The sequence below is a fragment of the Falco punctatus genome (genome assembly GCF_963210335.1).
Source record: "Falco punctatus genome assembly, chromosome: 7".
NCBI classification, from domain to species: Eukaryota; Metazoa; Chordata; class Aves; order Falconiformes; family Falconidae; genus Falco; species Falco punctatus.
In genome coordinates, this window is record NC_137587.1 from 23,454,059 (window position 1) to 23,472,162 (window position 18,104).

The window sequence follows — 18,104 nt, forward strand, 5'->3', positions numbered from 1 at the left end:
GCAATAAGTAAAATGCTGTTTTCACCACAAATCCAAAACATAGCCCATACTAGCTGCTATGAAGAAAACTAACTCTGTCCCAACCAAACCCAGCACAGTGGGCATGCAAGCAAGGAACCTTAGCTACCTGTTGTTAATGGAGTCTCTTTTTTTTTTCCCCATGTTTCATCAGCAGCTCCACATGTTGTGTGTTAAACTGATATATGGAAGTTCTAAGTTAAAACACTTTCACTTTTTGTTAGAGGTGGTTAAAACAAACAAATAATAACAACACCCCACCCCCCCCACCCCCCAAATAAACCCAATGAAAACATCACAAGACAATTTCTGAGATCTTGGAAGTGTACTGATATATCACTAATAAGTCACTAAAGCACAAAACCATTTTAAATTATACCTTTTTTACTCAATTAAGTTAATTTGGTTTCTTATTTTTATTGGCTTATTTTCTCATTATTATCCCTTCAGAGCCAATGCACTCAGGGAGGAAAGCTGAATTCTCTTTTAGCCTGGACATTTTGTTTTCAAACAGTTTTTGAAACTACAGTCAAATGCAGTAGTGCAAATCTGAGGGTAAGATGGCTGTATAGCATCCCTGGAAACATACCCAGAGGCTTCTGAGCACTGTTTAAGGGTGACTGAAAAAAATGCAACAAAAATTGTAGAATGTCTTGCTATTCATGTGAAATGGTGTTCCTTTAAATCCCTAGTTAGCAAGATCTGAGAACCAAATGTCTTTTAGAAGCTTGTTGCAACCATTTATCTGGGAAACATTAAGTACCATTTAAGATAGAATTTTCAAGAGAATTCTCTTATCACAATAAAGTTGAACTTTAAAAGTAGTACATACACTAAGAATGAATTAATCTTGGACTAAGTGTATTCTAACATAAATGTTATGTTAGTTTGTGTGGAACAAAACAGCTTAATTCTTTCTGTGTTTAATTTTAAGAAAACCTCTTGGAAACAGAAGGCAAGCCCTTATTTGGATCTCTACAAAATAGACAGGTATGGGCAAGTAAGATATGCAATACGTTTTAGATAAAAAGTTTGCAACTATATAATACACATGCATATATATATATAAAATAAAAACTTATTGTTGCAACTGCTAACATTAAGATTGTTCTCTGTTGAGGGATAACTCTCAAAATTTTTAGTTTGATAACATAAAGAGCATTTTGGAAGAAAAATATTTCTATTTCTACATGGAAGTTCATATTAAATTAACTTAACAATGTGTTTTCTGTCCACAGAAGTAGATATGTTTTTACAGCTTTATTTCACTATTGTATCTTTCCTTTTTTCTGTCCAACCATTTTTCTCTTGCGCTCTAGCACAGTGGCCTTAAAGCATTAGTGCAGTTTGCAGCTGCTCAGAGAACAACATCACCACAGGTCCTGATTCAGAAACATCTGATTCGTCTTCTAGGAGGTATTGTATTCTATTCTTTACTACCTTTGTTGTTGCAGAAGCTTCTATTGCAAAATGGCACACACATTAATAAAACACAGGAGCAAAGGTTAGACTACTGATAACAGTTAACTTCAGTTTCTCTAATGTTGCCTGAAATCACGGAGTATTCCTTGAAATGAAGTAATCAATAATTCTGTTAACCCAGCCCTGTATCACAGAATTGCTCAAAATGTCCTCTATCCTAGATTTGACTATCTCCAGGCCTAGGTAATCTGGAATATTTACAGTGGTGAACAATCTAGTTCTGGTAGTGTTCAAAATTACTCAAATTCTTTGCCAGACAGGTGGATAAAGTGACAAAACAGGTACTATTCTTTAGTAATTGTGAGATTTCATCTTTTCAATAGTTTTAAAGGACTGCTAGCAGCCTAGTTTAAGATAATTTGGTCTCAAGGAGAGCTAGTTTGAGACCCATAGCTATCCTCCGTGTTTCTTACTGATTAAGATAGCATGGTGGCCTTTGTGAATCCCACTTTGACTTCCCTTTTATTCAGTAGGATTCTTAGGTGTGGTACAGGCTTTTGTTTTGGGCTAGGTTGTGAGGCCTCTAGTGTTGCAGCGCCTAAGTACCCTTGTGGACTTTGCAGCCTTAACACCTTGTGTGTGCTTTATTAGAGCTGGAGAAATAATTGAGGATTTTTATCTCAGAATTTTTAAGATACAGTTATTAAAATTGTAAACTGGTTGGTCATGTGGAAATAGCTAGAGATGCACGATTAAGTAAGTGGTAGGCAGTTAATTAAACAGATACTTCCTTAGTTCAGAGACTTGAACATTTTTTTTTATGAAAACACAGAAATGATAGAAGCTGTAAAATCAGATTCTGATATTGTAGTGCAATCCAAAAGAAGAAAATAATATCAAATGAATAATTGATATCTTTATTTTGTAGTTCTTCTACCAAACTTTAAAGTGGAGGACACTCCATCCCTCTTAGAAGTAGATATGTTCCACATTTTGGTAAGCAGGTTCATTTTATTCTTCATATTAATACTTTTTTTTTAACATGGATTTTTGTGTACTTTATCCTGAAGATAGTCCTGCAGAGTCAAATGATTATACATGAGCATTGCATACAAGCAAATGACTACATATGGCTGCTATATAGGAGTGTTTACTTTCAGTTCTGCTGTTCTTCTACCTTAAGTCTTTGCTGTCTCACTCTTACTAAATGTCATGCTTGCAGTCTCAGTCATCTTTCTACCACCGCCACTGCTATTAAGCCTCAAAAAAACCCTGAGAAATGCACCGCTCTGCTTGTTTCCCCTCACTTTCCCTTTGCCTCAATAGGCCTCTCATACCTTCTGATTTTCTCACATTCACACCCCTTACCTTCTGTAACTCTCCTTAGCCTCGTCTTTCTGTTCTTAATACAAATCTGTATTATAGTTTCTTTTACTGTTTAAAAAAACCCACAAACCCACACAACAAAAAAGCCAACAAAACAGAAACAAAGAAAAAACCAAACCCACCAGAATAAAACCTGTTTTGCCCTGGTTGCCTCTCTTAACTAATGCTTGGTCTCACTTCGAAAAAAAAAAAAGTGTTTTGTCTTATGTCAAAAACCAGAAATTAAGCTTTCTAGGAACTGGACAAGATTTCTTGGTGTATCTCTAAACTGGCCATTACAGTGGATTTATATCCTACGTGCTGGAGGCACAAATAGTTAAGATTTTCCAATGAGTTTTTACTATACTTTGTGAATTAAAGCTAGCTAGATAAATGTACGTATTTAAATTGACTACAGAAATGAAATATATAGTGAGAATGTAAATTCTGTTACTCATGTAGATCTTACCAAACTTCTGTTAGTTTAATATTTGCTCCTTCCATTTCACTGTAGGTGGCAGTTGTGCTGTCCTTTCCATCTTTATACTGGGAGGATGCTGTAGACTTGCAACCTTCATCAGTTAGCTCAGCCTATAACCACCTCTACCTCTTCCATCTGACAACACTGGCACACATAACGCAAATTGTCGTCTCTTCAGCAACAGGTAGAGGTGTATTTGGGTTGGATTCTTCTGGCATTTTCATACAGTTTCTTAAAAATAATGAATGGACACTATTAGTGTCTTCCAGGTATAAACGTCCACATAATAAATGACACCTTGTGCTAGGTAGTAATAACTGTGTTCTGGTAAAACATAGAACTACATAATTTTCAGAGCATTTTATTATTTCAGTTGTGTGTGCTTAGCCTAAGAAAATAAAGTAGTTGTTGATATATCAGTACTTGGTCAAGTCTGTCATTTCACAGTGGTAACTTCCCCTCTTCACACCCTGCAGGAGAAGCAAAGCTGTGCCCAGCAGCAGCATTCTGAGCTGTACAGTGACAGTTAGTATGCATTTGGGAAGTAAACTTATCTTTACACTTCAACCTAGTAAATAACCAGAGCCGAAGTACAGAATCCTGTAAACTGATAGGATTTAACTTTTAATTTAATTTAACTTTTCTCTATATTTCTTACTACTGTTAAAAACTGTCAGTAATCTGCAGGTTCCCTAGCTACTACTTTGTTTTCTTAAGCATGATGGGAATTAAAAACCCAAACCACCACAACACATAACAAACCTTTAGCTTAATCTATGTAGGGCAATAACTTCAGGAGTTCTGGGGAAGGAAGCAGTTTTTACATGAAGATAAGCAATAAGGCAGTAATCCTGATTGTTCTTTACAGCATGCAGTTTTAGGAGAATATTTGTTACGGTAAAAACATCAAATAGAAAAGAATTAGGCAAAACAAAGTGGAAATACTTCTGTAATGCAATTTTTTTTTTAAAAAAGAGCCCAGGATGTGTCATAAATGAGTGCGTTTACAGTGGGATTCATCTTTTTGTGTGCAGAATCCCCTACTGCTCGATCATCTGACAACAGTGAGGAGGCACGGTCTGCACAGTCTTTCTGTAGAGAGGTTTGCCAGTACACCAGTGGGTAAGTAGCAGTTACAGCATTGCGTTCCCCTGGAAAGATGGCAATCCACAGGGATTAACCCGAACGGCGGAGGGAATGGGGGAGGGGGGGAAATACAATGCCTTGTGCTTTCTTCCCATACTCCTGAACGCTGAAAAAAAGGAAACTGTTGAAGGGAACACTTTTAGTTAATATAGCTACTTCTTGTGGACAACAGTAAATTCTTAGTCTAAGGATGAAAAAATACCTGTTATCCATTCTGGAGAGGAATACAACCACTAACTATAGTAGTTATTTTTTCTTTGCCTTGATTGGTTTTGTGGGTTTTTTTAGATATCTCAGTTATAGATGGAAGCCAGAAAAAAGGAAATGGTTCTACTATAGAAGGGGGAGAAGTGTAAAGCCAAGCACAGTTGCTTATTTGTTTGAGAGTCGGTGGCCATCTTTTCAGACTATTTTTGATAGATATAGCTACAGACTCTGTAGTACTTCAGTATTTGCACGTGAAATAAACTAGAAAATACAGATTCACCCTCTGCATGTTCTGCTTTTGTTTATCTTCACCAAAGCTAGTTGCAAAGGTGTGTTTCTCAGGGACTGACAGCGCTACCCATTTACCTAAAAGTTTTAAGTCAATACATTTCTACATATTTAAAATTTGGTATTTAATTAATAGGAGTAATTTTTTGAAGGCATGAGCTTTAGAGCCCAACCGTAGGTGCTGCGTATTTTGGAAAATCAGGTCACTGTACTGAGATGCCTAGGTACAGAAGTAAATGCCAAAGATTAGGCAACCCAGCTCTGAAACTTCTGGTGTTGCCTTCTACAGCAACTTTTAGTAGTTGTGTTCATTTCTATGTATGCGCTGTTGTCTTCTAACTCTGACCTTAAACAGCACAGTCTGGATAATAATTTTGCAGTGGTCTATGATGTTATAATACAGGTTGTTCTTCAGCAGTAAGTTAGTTAAATTTACTATGAAATTTAGAGTAAATGCTCATATTGCCCAAACTACAAGAATAATTAATGAGGAGTATCACTCCAGTATTTTTGTCAAAAAAAGGATTAATATAGCTTTATTTTAAACTGAGTGTTACTGTTGTGACTTCTATAATGAAGTATGGGGTATTAATTTTTTAATTCTGTTAGGTTTTTTGTTCCTGAAGAATATTTATGTCTGTTTGTTGTTTTCTCATTTTTGAATTGGATTCCAAACACCAACTGAATGAAAAACTTTCACCATTTCAAAAAATTGCTGGCTTTCGGTAATAAAAACCCACCAGTGTAAGAATCAATTATTCTGTGTGATGCTGTATTGTACAGTTTAAATCAGGTTATTTTGAGTTACCTAGAGATGGACAGCTATGTATCTGCTCTTTATTTTTTAGAATTCTGAAAAATAAATTGAGATAATTTGAAGGCTTAATGTAGGTGTTCTATGTAAACTTAGTACTCATTCCTTAGGCAAAGGAGAAGTGGGAAGTTAGGTGCTGGTGGCTATGTTTCACAGAATTTGGGGTACATCAGTGTTAATTCTACACAGCTGCTGTTCTACCAATGCTAGCCAAAATGTGAAAGTGTTAGAAGGATTTGCACTGTGAACTACTGCAGCTGTTTTCTCATTTGTGTATTACAGTTGCTTTAGTCAGGATATTCCAGGCTGGCTTGTGTGGGACTGCGTTAAAAAAGGCATCATGCCTTACCTTCGTTGTGCTGCTTTATTTTTTCATTATTTGCTGGGAGTTTCTCCACCTGAGGAACTACTACAAGGTAAATATGAGAAAGCAGATCTATCTATATATTGACTTTGTTTACTGTTTTCTTGGAAGAATGGAAATTTTAAGTGTTCACAATAGTTAAGACGTTAAAGTAAGACTTGGAAAGAAAAGAATATATTAATTTGTATAGGAAGGGGCAGGCATGAGAAGCTGAGTTGTCTCAGTCTTCTTTGCATGGAAAGGAGCTACGCTTCTGAGTATGTGCAAATATGTGAATTATCAGTGATGTATTAACAGTAAGTATTTGTGGATACAAAGATTCTGTGATTTAAGGATAATTCTGTGGGCTTAGATTACATCGCCTGAGAATTACCCTGGAGTGTATTTAGGAAAAAAACCAAACCTTTTTGTGCAGTTGCTAATGTCAGTAAATGCTAAAGACATAGGCATCCAGCAAAACAGAGCCAAGTAGAAATAAAGCACATTATAAAACTTGAACCTTTTCCTTAAAGGATTTAATGCATTACAGATACTATAGCCAAAATTAATTACTTTGTCTTCTGTCAAAATGCAATGAAACACAGAAGCTATTTGGAAAGGAGGACCAAAATTGCTATGAAAGACTGAAACAAAATACAGCATCTTAAGTAGATTTAGATAAACTGTGAACTAAGTTTGAATTTGATTACTATATATGAGTCAAAATCTCTGCGCTTTGGGATATGCTGTTGTCTTCACCATTAGTTTGGAACTTTGATTCTATAAAGAAGAGTCTTCCTGGTGAATCAGCGATGCTATTTTCTGTAGCAGAGCAAATGAATGACCACCCAGCAAACTATTAAACTAGCCTGACTTTATGTAATGTGTTAGCACTGACTTGATCGTAGCAAAATTTACTATCAGTGCAGGCCAAAAGGATAGTAGAAAGCTAAAATATCATAAGTACAGAAATCTGCTACATTAACATGTTTTACTTATTAGGCAATAATTTAAGCAAGGAATTCTGTTATTAGTGACATATGTGTGACTTAAAAATTACTTAATAACATCTATCAAATTTGTTAAACCTAAAGCAGATCGTCAGCTAATGCAATTTATTATAGCTCCAATTAAGTCAGTGGAATTACATCCAATTTTATTAGCTAGGAGCTATGCTGAAGCTGTAAGATACATATTGTTCAATGGAAAAGGGATTTGGAGATTTCTAGTTTTGAGTGAATTATTAGGCAGTATTGAAATGCTGTAACCGTTGTTCATGTTTTTCTTTTGCAGTTTCTGAAGAAGGGCAGTTCAAGGCCCTTTGTAGTTACCTCTCTCTACCTACCAATTTGTTCCTGCTCTTCCAGGAATATTGGGACACAGTAAATCCACTGCTTCAAAGGTACTAGCTGGGACTGGACAGGCCACGTTTTTTCTGTTGTGATAACCTTACAGGAATTCTGGATCAAATTTGTTAATAAATGACTGAGCTTGAACTCATACTAGAGTTCCAAACATTTGTTTGATGTGCAGAGGTATACAGAATCTTTAAAGCACTTTAAAAGAATAAAACATTTCATATTTTATGGTAATCCAAACATTAAGCAATTACAGTTTAAGGGACTAGAGCTTGCAGACCTACATGAAATCATTCATGCAGAAAGATGTTATCATAAACCTTTGCTCTCATGGTGTGCCACTTACTGTTCATTGGCCTATTTTTAATCTGTCTACAGCGAAAGTGCTGATTACACGAGCTATAAAATGAGGATATGGAAAATTACGTAGCTGGCAGGGTGAGGCTTCGTACTGTTTGTTCTCTGGATTTCCAAAATAGACTGATGAATGCTGAAGTTAGCTTAATGGTTAAAATGTACAATTTAGGTATTATATACACTGCAATCTAGCAGTAAAGAAATAACTGGTAAATTTCTCCTTTGAAAAACACAAATTAAAATAAAGAGGCATGACACGCCCCCACACTAGCTCTGAGAATAACCCTGCTGTATTGTGCTGGAGAATGAGGACTTGGTTGCACTAATGATCATCCCTGGTTCTTTCTTGGCAGAATTCTCTGGCTCACACTAGTTTTTGATGTTGGGTGGGTTGGTTTGTTGGTGTTTTATCTTTGTTCTCTTTTGTTGTCTGGATTCCTTCAATTTAGGGACTTTGAGCTGTTGACTCCAACCTACAGTCCGTATAACTGTCAAATGATTCCCTACATACAATTTTACTTCCACTAATTGCGTTTCTAGTATATATTACTTAAAAATTAATAGCATTTTCACAAGTAAATTATTAAATAATTGTCTTGTACGTTTATACATGGCTACTCAAAGACATAACGGTGCTTATAAAAGAACGCAGAGGATAGGTGCTTGGGAACATTAGAAAACGTTCACTAGATGCAGGGCTAACAAATCCATTGTAGTGCTCCCAGTCAAAAACAGAGGTTTCAAGTAGGAGGCTACATATTTAATGTAATAGTAACAGTTTTCAAATCATCATGCAAGTTCCCATATGTTTTTTGAACGAATCTTTTTTCAGAAGACTAAATTTGATGATTGTCGAGATATGTGTTAAATGAAGCTTACTAGATTGACCATCTGCTACAGTTCTTTCTCCCTTCTCCTTTTTGTAGAAATAACTTGAAAGACATACCAATTCCTTTGTTTAGTAACTCGCCAATATCTGCCATTGTTCTGGTAAACACATTTGGCCATTCTAAGCAAGCATACAACATGCAATAAAAGCATTGTAAAATAACCATTGGGTCATAGTTATTAAATAAAAGCAATAAATATTTTCCTAATATAACAATTATAATAACAACAAATATTATCCTAGTACGGTATTTTCTGATGCTGTGGCTTTCAGCAGATATATTCCAAACGGTGGTGTGTGTTGTAGCCCACTTTGAGAACTGGAATATATCTGAAGACTGTTAGCATTTTTAAACTCTGTAAGCACTGTGTCTTCGTGTGCATGTCAGTAATTTAAAGCACTGTTCTTTCTCACATATGTTTCTCTCTTGTGTAAAAACTTAAATTCTTTTCCTGAAGCAAAACTGTAAAGAATAGCTGTTTCTCCCTGTGAAGTTTTAATTAGAACTATCAGTGCTTTAGCTGTGCTCTGTATTTGCTTTGTGGTTTAGTTTAGTGATCCTAAATGTATATTATTATCTAACACTGTCATCTGCAAATGTTTGTTTGAAACAGGTGGTGTGCTGACCCGCTGGTGTTAAGTTGTTTGAAGGGGAAGAGCATTGCAGTAAGGTAAGTTTGGTTTTGTTGCTAGTGTTGTTTTTTCTTCTGTTTTTGACTTAAAACTGTTGAAAGAATGAAGTGCTTGTTGTGGGCAAGTTAGAGTGCTTGTATCTTCTTCCTCCTGTTCTGCTACCAGAAATAGGTTTCTCTCTAAACGGTTGTGTATTATTTCTCATGCAATGACTCTTGGTTGCAAATGCACAACATTGTTAGACAAGCTATCCAGCCTACTCTAGGGAAAAACAAAAGCTAACTGGAATACGAAATGTCTTCATACATGTAGGTTACATATGGAATTTAATTCATCACCTTTGCTGGAAGCTAGAAATGCTGAAGCTTCCATGTGGAGCCTCTCTTGGGCTCCTAGGACTGAAGAACCGCTCTAGAACTGTGGCAGTTTACAGAAAGAACTGAAAGCTTAGCAGGAATTTATACCTATCCATTCTGTTCTTTGCTGCGATCTTTATTATTCTAATTATAGATGTTTTTGTTTTTTTCTCAGATACCCTAGGAAAAGAAATAGTTTAATAGAGCTTCCTGAAGACTATAGCTGCCTTCTGAACCAAGCCTCTCAGTTTAGGTAAAATATGACATGTTTAGTTGTCTTCGTAGGTTGTTTTGTTGCTTTTATATTCTTGCAGTACTGTAACTGGTGTTCAAACTGTGTACAGAGATTATTTTGCAGAGGGGAAGGCACTGTTACAGTTATACTGGCCAATGTTAATTTTAAACCTGCATTTAAATCATGCACATGTTCATTTTAAATCTGAAACACAACAGCTTACTAAATGAAGTCACTTGGTGTTTTATAGGATAGCATATGAAATTATTATAGCTTAATGTGCTGGTTGTTTTTCACCAGTGCAATGTGCATTTGGCTTCACCATAAGCCTGAAAATAATTTTTGCACCATAAGCCTGAAAATAATTTTTGCACTGGACACAAGAAGCCCGGAAGGTTGGCACTGTTTTATGCCAGGAAGAGTGAATCATAGGATAATTCAGGTTAGAAGGGACTTCAGCAGGTCATCTAGTCCAGCATCCTGCTTAAAGCAGAATATTTTATCTTGCAGATAAAATTTTCCAAGCAATGTAAAAACATAGCCAATGGAGGCGGATAAGTGAAATACAGTTATGATATAGTATGTCTTAGGTTTTTGATTGTTTGTGGGCTGGGTGTTTTTTTTGCTTTATTTTGTTTGTTATTTTTTAAGCAACATTATCCATAGTTAACTTTTCTCTTGAAGTTTTAATTCCAGCACTAACATTCTGGTTATGCTTCTTCTAGATGCCCACGGTCTTCTGATGATGAACAAAAACATCCAGTATTGTGTTTATTCTGTGGGGCTATGTTGTGTTCCCAGAATACTTGCTGTCAGGAACTGGTGAATGGGGAGGAGCTGGGAGCCTGTACTTCTCATGCTCTTCAGTGTGGAGCTGGAGTCTGTATGTTTCTCAAGTAAGTAGCTAGCCAGAATTGGATGTGTTACAGAGTAAAGGGGAATATTTGAAGGTCAAAATTCATAACATTGTTAAAGCGCTTGACTCTTCTTGTCAGAGATGAAGAAACATTGCTTTGACCTATAAACATAGCTCACCAAAAATTTAAAAACTTGCTGGGAGTTGTCTTGTATTTTAAGTGTAGCTATTTTTTCCTTAAGAATCAGGGAATGCAAAGTTGTCCTCATTGAAGGTAAAACCAGGGGCTGCTTATATCCTGCTCCCTACTTGGATGAATATGGAGAAACAGATCCAGGTCTGAAGTAAGTAAATGTTTGACTTTTTCTGAATTTCCACTTTGGTATCTCTTTCGTTTCTTGTACCCATTAGACAACATGTTCTTCCAGCTAGCATGTACAGCACCGTAATATGTATCTTGGCCTGGTGGACATGAGTTCAAATTCTTGATGGCAGTTCCTACTCATGAATGGGTCATTAATAATGGAAAAATACCCTTTTTTGTTACTGCTAAACTTTTCTCAGGAATGCTTTGTATGTTCTTTCATCAGAAATGTGCAGCAACTACCATTGCTGAAATGTCATCTGGGATGGCAGTCATTGCTTGTCACGTGTAGAATTCTTTCATTTCCAGTAGACTTGTTGGAATTGACGTTCATACAAGCATTTCATGTGTTCTGCTTATCTTTAAGAGTGTTAATGCTAGACTAGTAACGAACAGTTTTTCAGTTGTTATTCTGATATGCTTATTGGGTATTCTCCTTTTTTTCTTCTATGAAGAAGAGGCAATCCCCTGCACTTATGTCAGGAGCGTTACCGGAAGCTCCATCTGCTATGGCAGCAACACTGCATCATAGAGGAGATTGCCAGGAGCCAAGAAACAAATCAGATCTTCTTTGGATTCAACTGGCAACTGCTCTGAGTCTCTTATTTTTAGTGAAAACTCTTACCTTTGGCTGTACTTTGGAAAAGGAAAGGAGGGTGGCAGTAAGTAGTCCACTCTCAAGTGGATTCTGTAGTTCAGACACAGTTGATGGATTCTCCAGGTTGGATGTATTACTGACACATTGAAACAGAACCTCACATCACGTTTTGCTTTTCCTCTCCCCCCCGCCAAAAAAAGGAAACCCATATTATATAATTATTACTGAATATTCAGGTCCAAAAATACATCCACTTTTTTGAGAAGTTGTAATTGTTTCACGTGTTTTGAGGAAGGCAGCTTCCCAAATGCTGTGCTTCTGGGCACATACTACATTTTTGTCTCTTCCATGCCTTGAGAATATACCTAAATGTTGTTGTTATGGAAAAGCTGCCTTTATTTGTTCCTGGGTTCTTTTCCCAAGCTTAGTGAAGCTTTTAAATAGGTCAGGATCTGTGGTATAACGCTGGAGTGGAAGTGATGCCAGGTCTTTAGCAATCTGTAGCAACAGGTACAGCAGACTAAGTTGTACAGAAAAAGCCCGCATTCCACTATATCCCGGGTTGTAATGAAGAGTTTTCATTAATTGAACTCTCAAAAGGAGAAGTGTGGGATAGAAACTGCATGGGGGAATTGCCATCTTGCTTGTTGCATCAAAACAAAGTCTGTGCTGTTCGCATTGCCAGAACTGCACTTCGTCTAATGAATTTGTCCTCTGTTAAAATTCTGTATGCCAAGAGGTCTAGGGCTACGCCATTTGGCTAGGTTATGATTAGTTCTTGTACAGTTTGTCTTTTGAGATTTTCCCCAAGAACCAAACATGGAAATGCTGTTGGGTAGTTGTAGCGTAGCTCTGGAAGTTGTACAAGAGCCAGAGACTTCAGTGAAGTAGACTGCCTTCAAAGCTACCACTGAATTAATATCAAGACCCCAAACCAGCAAGTTTTAGAATCAGAAATAAGTTTTTGTCCATATTTGAGGAGTTTTCCACTCTTCATCTGTCACTGTTGTTGGAGCTCTGCCTGCATAAATGAAATTGTGTGTTTTGAGGGGCATGTTCAGTGGTTTGGTGCCACTTAGAGCACAAGAGGGGGGGGAAAAAAGGTGGCTAGGTCGGCGTCTTTGCCCTTCAGTAGTTAATAATACATTGTGATTGAACTCTCTCAATGATACGTGATTGTGCTTTAGTTCTAAATGTTTGTTGTTCTGTTTTCTGAACTTCAGCCACAATATACATGAGAGAATTTGTAATACGATGGGTAAAAATGCTTTCCTAGGAAATCCCGTTTCTGTATGCAAGTTTGAAGTTGTCAGTACTCTAAATTTCCCTGTCCCTTCGCTATTTGAATTTTTATGTCATTTTAATAAGACTTGCAAGGGGAGGTTTTTAAATTAATGTCGGAGAGCACGTTTTTGTTTGGTTTCTTTTCGGGTTTTGTGGGTTTTTTTTGGTTTGGGGTTTTGGGGTTTCTTTTGCCACTGATTGAGAGATAGTAGAATCACAAATAATGATTTAGATTTAAATGTCATTGTTCTCTTTAAAAGTTTTTAGAGTTTGAGTGCACTGAACGGCATCAAAACTCATTTAAAAATGGAATACTGATGAACTCAAATATTGTTCAAATTTCAAATACTTTTTCTGTAAATTTTGCTATAATTCTTCCCTGATGGTATAAGTAGTTGGCTTTGGTATGTTTTCCAGGTATTCTTTCTTGCAATTAAGGCCGCTATCCTTTGTTTTGATTCTTCTAGATTTTAAACCTGAATATGAAACTCTCTTTAAAGACAAACATTATTTCTGTCAGTCGTCTCTAAAATGTATTTAAAATGCATACTGAATTTAGTAGAACAGTTGTCGTAAACTTGCATGCACTGGTGATTTCCAAGGTCATCAGAACACTTCTTACCAACAAAAATACTGGATATATGCCTTGTTGATACCAAAACTATATTAATTTACTGTTTCCCTCTGGTATTTGCCTATTCATTTTTTTAAAAACTTTCAGTTACCTTGCACTTCAGTGATACAACAATTCCGTTATCAAACATGCAGTGAGATTGCTTTATTTTGTTTTCTGTCTGAACTGTGTATATAACAGGAGCTGGGCTGAGCAGGTGAGCTCATGTTTAAAGTTCTAGAAACCTCTTTGTAGCTGAAGAAGTGGGAGAGGAAGGTTGCATCTATCTGTACGTTTGCACATACTAATTTAGCAAGTGGGCTCCCACATCATTCACTGACTAGCGTGGTCATCTTTCATTTCATAAATTACTATGCAGTTTTGTTCACTGTGAGTATAATCTGTATTTAGTGATCGCAAGATGCTTATGCCACTGATTTCTGTTCCATCCAAGCTGACAGAAGACGTTATCTGATAATGCACATATTGGTATCTTTAATTGCAAAAATGTAAATTTGAAACTTGTATAATGTTCTTGTGCTTTTGAAATAAAATATCTTGTATATGTATATTTAAAAAAAAGAAATAAAATAACTTCTCATAGATTATTCAGTTTTTATTTGGAGGTGCTTTGACACTTCACAGCTGATTTTACAAGAGCATTATAGCAGTGTCTGTCAGTATGGAAAAAGAGAAGAGTTAGTAAATGATTGGTAAACAATACCAGTTATCCCTGTAGTCCGTATCATCATTGTACCAGTTAGTAATGGTGGCACACTTTTTTCTTATTTGAAGAAATACTCCACTTGAAACTTGTCCTGGTATTTTACAGACGCAAATTCCTGCAGTGTCTACCTCAATTAGTAAAAGAAGTCTTAAGTACAAAATTCAATATTTAGATGACCCTGAACCGATTAGTTGAGTGATTCTGGTTTTGTAGCTTCTTAACAGACAGTACAGCCAGTTCTTCTTTATTAGTTACCCTCTAGAAAGGGAAAGTTTGTGGGTTTGTGGTGTTGGTCTGATGTGCTGTATGATACATATTAAAAAAAAAAAACAAAAACAAAAACAAAAAACCCAACCAAATGTATTTTATTACAGAGATAAGCAAACAGCCAAGAAATCTCACCTAAAAAAACAGCCGGTACTTCTTGCCCCTTTTTATGTTACAAGCTGCTGGCTGTCATTACTTTCTCACTGCTTTGTTGTAGCTTCGGGCACCATTAAGCTTACAGAGTTTGGGTGTTAATGGCATTGCTCTCTCTATGCTTAGTCTTAGTAAAGCAAATGTTTCAGAACAAATTCCTGAGGTAAAGGTAGATAGATTAAAGTCTACTAGGAAAAATGTTCTGAAGAACATTAGAACAAGCAGCCCGTTCATTAAGGGGGGAAAAGGAAAAAGCTACAGCACCATTTCTTGTGTGGTAAGAATCTCAAGGTTCAATGTACAAATGTACAAAATCGTGTGGAGGAGGATTTTGGCCATCATACACTTTGCTTTGTGGTTGAAATCCACTTTAGTTGCTAGACAATATCCTTGAATAATCCCCATTGTAAACTAGTCAGATTCGTGGTAAATCATCTAAATTTTTTACTTAGATTCTTTTAACCTATTACTTGACAAGATTCTTCAAAGATGAAAGTTGTTTCCTTTCTGTGGCACAATCTTTTATTTGCTTTTTATCTGTTTTGCGGGTAGGCTAAATTTGGGGGTTGATACAGAAAACATGGATAATAATGAAAATCCACTCCTATACAAGTGTCTCAAGCTCCATTATTTCTAATCCTAGCTACATTTCTCTAAACTTACGTTCATTATGGTCGAAAGCATACATGAAAGAGCAGCTGTGTAAAGAAAAAGTGCATTGAAGGAGAGCAAGCTGAAGTTCAGAAGGGTTATATATACATTTTTTTGTGTTTACAGTTAGAGGAGACCAGGTATAAGCATGAAACATTAAAACTGGACCTGAGTTTTCATTTCTGTCTGACTATAGTTCGTGAGATCAGTGTCAGAAAAAGGAGTAGTTTGTGCTAATTAATTACAGGTTATTAAACAACTTTGAATACACCAGACTCAATTTTAGGAGGTTTCTAGGCTTCGTGCTTCAGTGAATGAGACTCAGCAGTATGTTGTGAAGTGGGTAGTTGGGCACTGTGGATTTCATGATGGTTTCGAGTCCTTGCTGTATTTGTTAAGATCTGTGGTTAGCCTTTTTCAGCAGACTGCTGCAGAACCTTGTGTCTCCTTCCTCTAGATAGTGCCCAAAATGTAGCATTAGCCTCTGGGTACAAGTATTGAGATGTGGTCTCCAGTGCTTGGAGAGAGGTCATCCCGGTGTACCAGAGTTTCTGCTTGACGGTTATCCTGAACATACCATGGCAGCCTGAGGAATAATCCACTCTAGATAATAAAAAGTCTCCAGTCTTCTTTCCTCTCATTTTTCATTCTGTGAATCATGCTGACCTCTACTGAAAGTGGCAAAACCAACGTATCTCAATCTCATGACACTGCAGATGACCTAGGGATATTTATTTCCCCAATCCAGGCTTAAACAGAACTTCATGGAGCAATTCAGTTTGCATACTGCGGGCACTCTGCCTCAGTTAATTGACACAGAGGAGCAGGACAAGATCATCTATTGAAGTGACGGTCTCCTCATAACTGAGGACTCCACCTGTGTTCCTTGAGCTTCACACCTTTCTCGTTCTTTGCTAAATACAGAATACGGCATGCAGAGCCTATAGCGCTCCCAGTGTGGGAAACTTGATACAAAGCACATGTGTACCAAGTGATTTGCAAGATTTTAAATATCATGAATCTTGTGTTGTAGAGAGCTCTATGTGTGCAATTTAAAAAAATCTGTTTGCAGAAGGGAGGTTTCTAGCTTCTAAGGATATGTGCTATGTTCATTTTTTTATATATAAATGAAACTCTAAATGTGCTTTACTTGTGTATTTCTTATTAATATTTTTTTCTTTGTGATCAACATAGAACAAGCGTTTTCAGTGGTAATCGGAAAGCTTTAAAGGAAGAGCGTAATCATTGCAATTTCTACAGGAACTGTCAATAGTGCCTTCACCAGAAACTGAACGTTAAAATGTTTCAGTCTTTTTTTTAATTAAAAAACTTCATAAAGACGACAGTTTTATGCATTAGGTGAGTTCCTAGCTCTGGAAGTTGCTGTTGCACAAATGTATTGTTATTAATTCTGACTGGATTAAGCATTAATAACAAATAGGATAAGAAGTGTCCCCCAAATCGTATTTATTTCTGTATCTGAGCAGATGCTCCGGCTTAAAGGCTTGGCTTGCTAATGCTATTTTTGTCTTTGTAAATTACAGAGAATTAAAGATGGAGTCTGTGCTGCTACCCGAGTTTCTTTTCTTGATCCAGTGGCTGTAACATGAAATACTCCAGGAAACCCAAACTATTGTGACAGGTGCTGTAAAGCAAGTTAGATATGTAGGGTGCACATCCACTGTCTGAGGGAAACATACAAAGCAAAGAAGAAAGCATTTATTTTAAAAAGTAAATTTTATACTGATCACTGTGAAATGCGCTGTCATCTTTTTGTAATATATCTATATCAGTGGGGACTCTGAATGCCTATACAGAATAGAAATGAACAATCTAATGACTAAGTAATTAATGGTAATAGTCAAGACAACAACTGTTCCCTGTGAAATGTATGCTGATACTCAGTTAATTTCACAAGTGATCCCATTGCTAGCCACTGCTGCAGGTTTTGGCAGCTGGCTGAGAGACAAAGGTAAACTTGCCAAATATTAACTAGTCTTTTTATGGTGAAATGTGTTATTTTCATACAACAGTAAATGAGCTCTGGGGGCTCAAGGAGAATGGGGAAGATGTGTGGCCGGACAGTTACACCTCTGCTCTTCACGCTAATGTGTTACAGCAGCTACTGTGAAATTTCTGTTTTTACAGAGACGCTCAGGCTGGATGGTCATTGTAGTTCACTCTTCCTTCCAAATCTGTTTTTCGGAGCAGATTCTTGACAAATCCATCATACAGGGACCTCTACTAGAGAGTTATCAAAAGAGTAAGCTCACAGTTCTTGTAATATACTGCAAGGTAGGTAGTTGACCTAGAGACACTTGTTAAGTGGTACAAAATGTCAGGTTTTGTCTGCTTCTACAGTTAAATATGTCGCCATTAGGAAATATTTCCTAAAATACAGAATAAGGTTTCCTTTTTTAAAAAATTATGATCTTATTTCCTGTTTTACAACCTTTTTCATCATGCTGAACCATTATTCGCTTTCTTTTCATTCTTTAAAGTATTTTAAGTTTTAAAATTTACATATTCTTAGTCCCCTTGACTCAGTTTTTCCTAATGAAGCAAATCTACAGAAATAATTTCTGGTTTTCTCCGACTTATTTCTGATTCTTACACATTTTTGTTACTGAAAAATCTAGAGCTGTTCTTCCAATTGTACATGCACTGAAATTGTGTAGA

At 36.5% G+C, this 18,104-nt stretch overlaps 1 protein-coding gene across 4 annotated transcripts in view; it reads left to right on the forward strand.

The window, feature by feature from the left end:
- Positions 1 to 14,235, forward strand: part of UBR1 (ubiquitin protein ligase E3 component n-recognin 1) — a 74,974-nt gene extending 60,739 nt beyond the window's left edge. For all 4 annotated transcript variants that reach the window (XM_080397665.1, XM_080397666.1, XM_080397667.1 and 1 more), the window contains 12 exons: positions 953 to 1,008; positions 1,338 to 1,434; positions 2,369 to 2,436; positions 3,320 to 3,470; positions 4,321 to 4,408; positions 6,024 to 6,157; positions 7,378 to 7,486; positions 9,303 to 9,359; positions 9,853 to 9,930; positions 10,638 to 10,808; positions 11,011 to 11,112; positions 11,588 to 14,235. In XM_080397665.1, coding sequence (XP_080253791.1) covers positions 953 to 1,008; positions 1,338 to 1,434; positions 2,369 to 2,436; positions 3,320 to 3,470; positions 4,321 to 4,408; positions 6,024 to 6,157; positions 7,378 to 7,486; positions 9,303 to 9,359; positions 9,853 to 9,930; positions 10,638 to 10,808; positions 11,011 to 11,112; positions 11,588 to 11,729 — 1,253 coding nt within the window. In that variant the 3' untranslated portion in view covers positions 11,730 to 14,235. The remainder of the gene's footprint in view (positions 1 to 952; positions 1,009 to 1,337; positions 1,435 to 2,368; positions 2,437 to 3,319; positions 3,471 to 4,320; positions 4,409 to 6,023; positions 6,158 to 7,377; positions 7,487 to 9,302; positions 9,360 to 9,852; positions 9,931 to 10,637; positions 10,809 to 11,010; positions 11,113 to 11,587) is intronic.
- Positions 14,236 to 18,104: the final 3,869 nt, after the last annotated feature.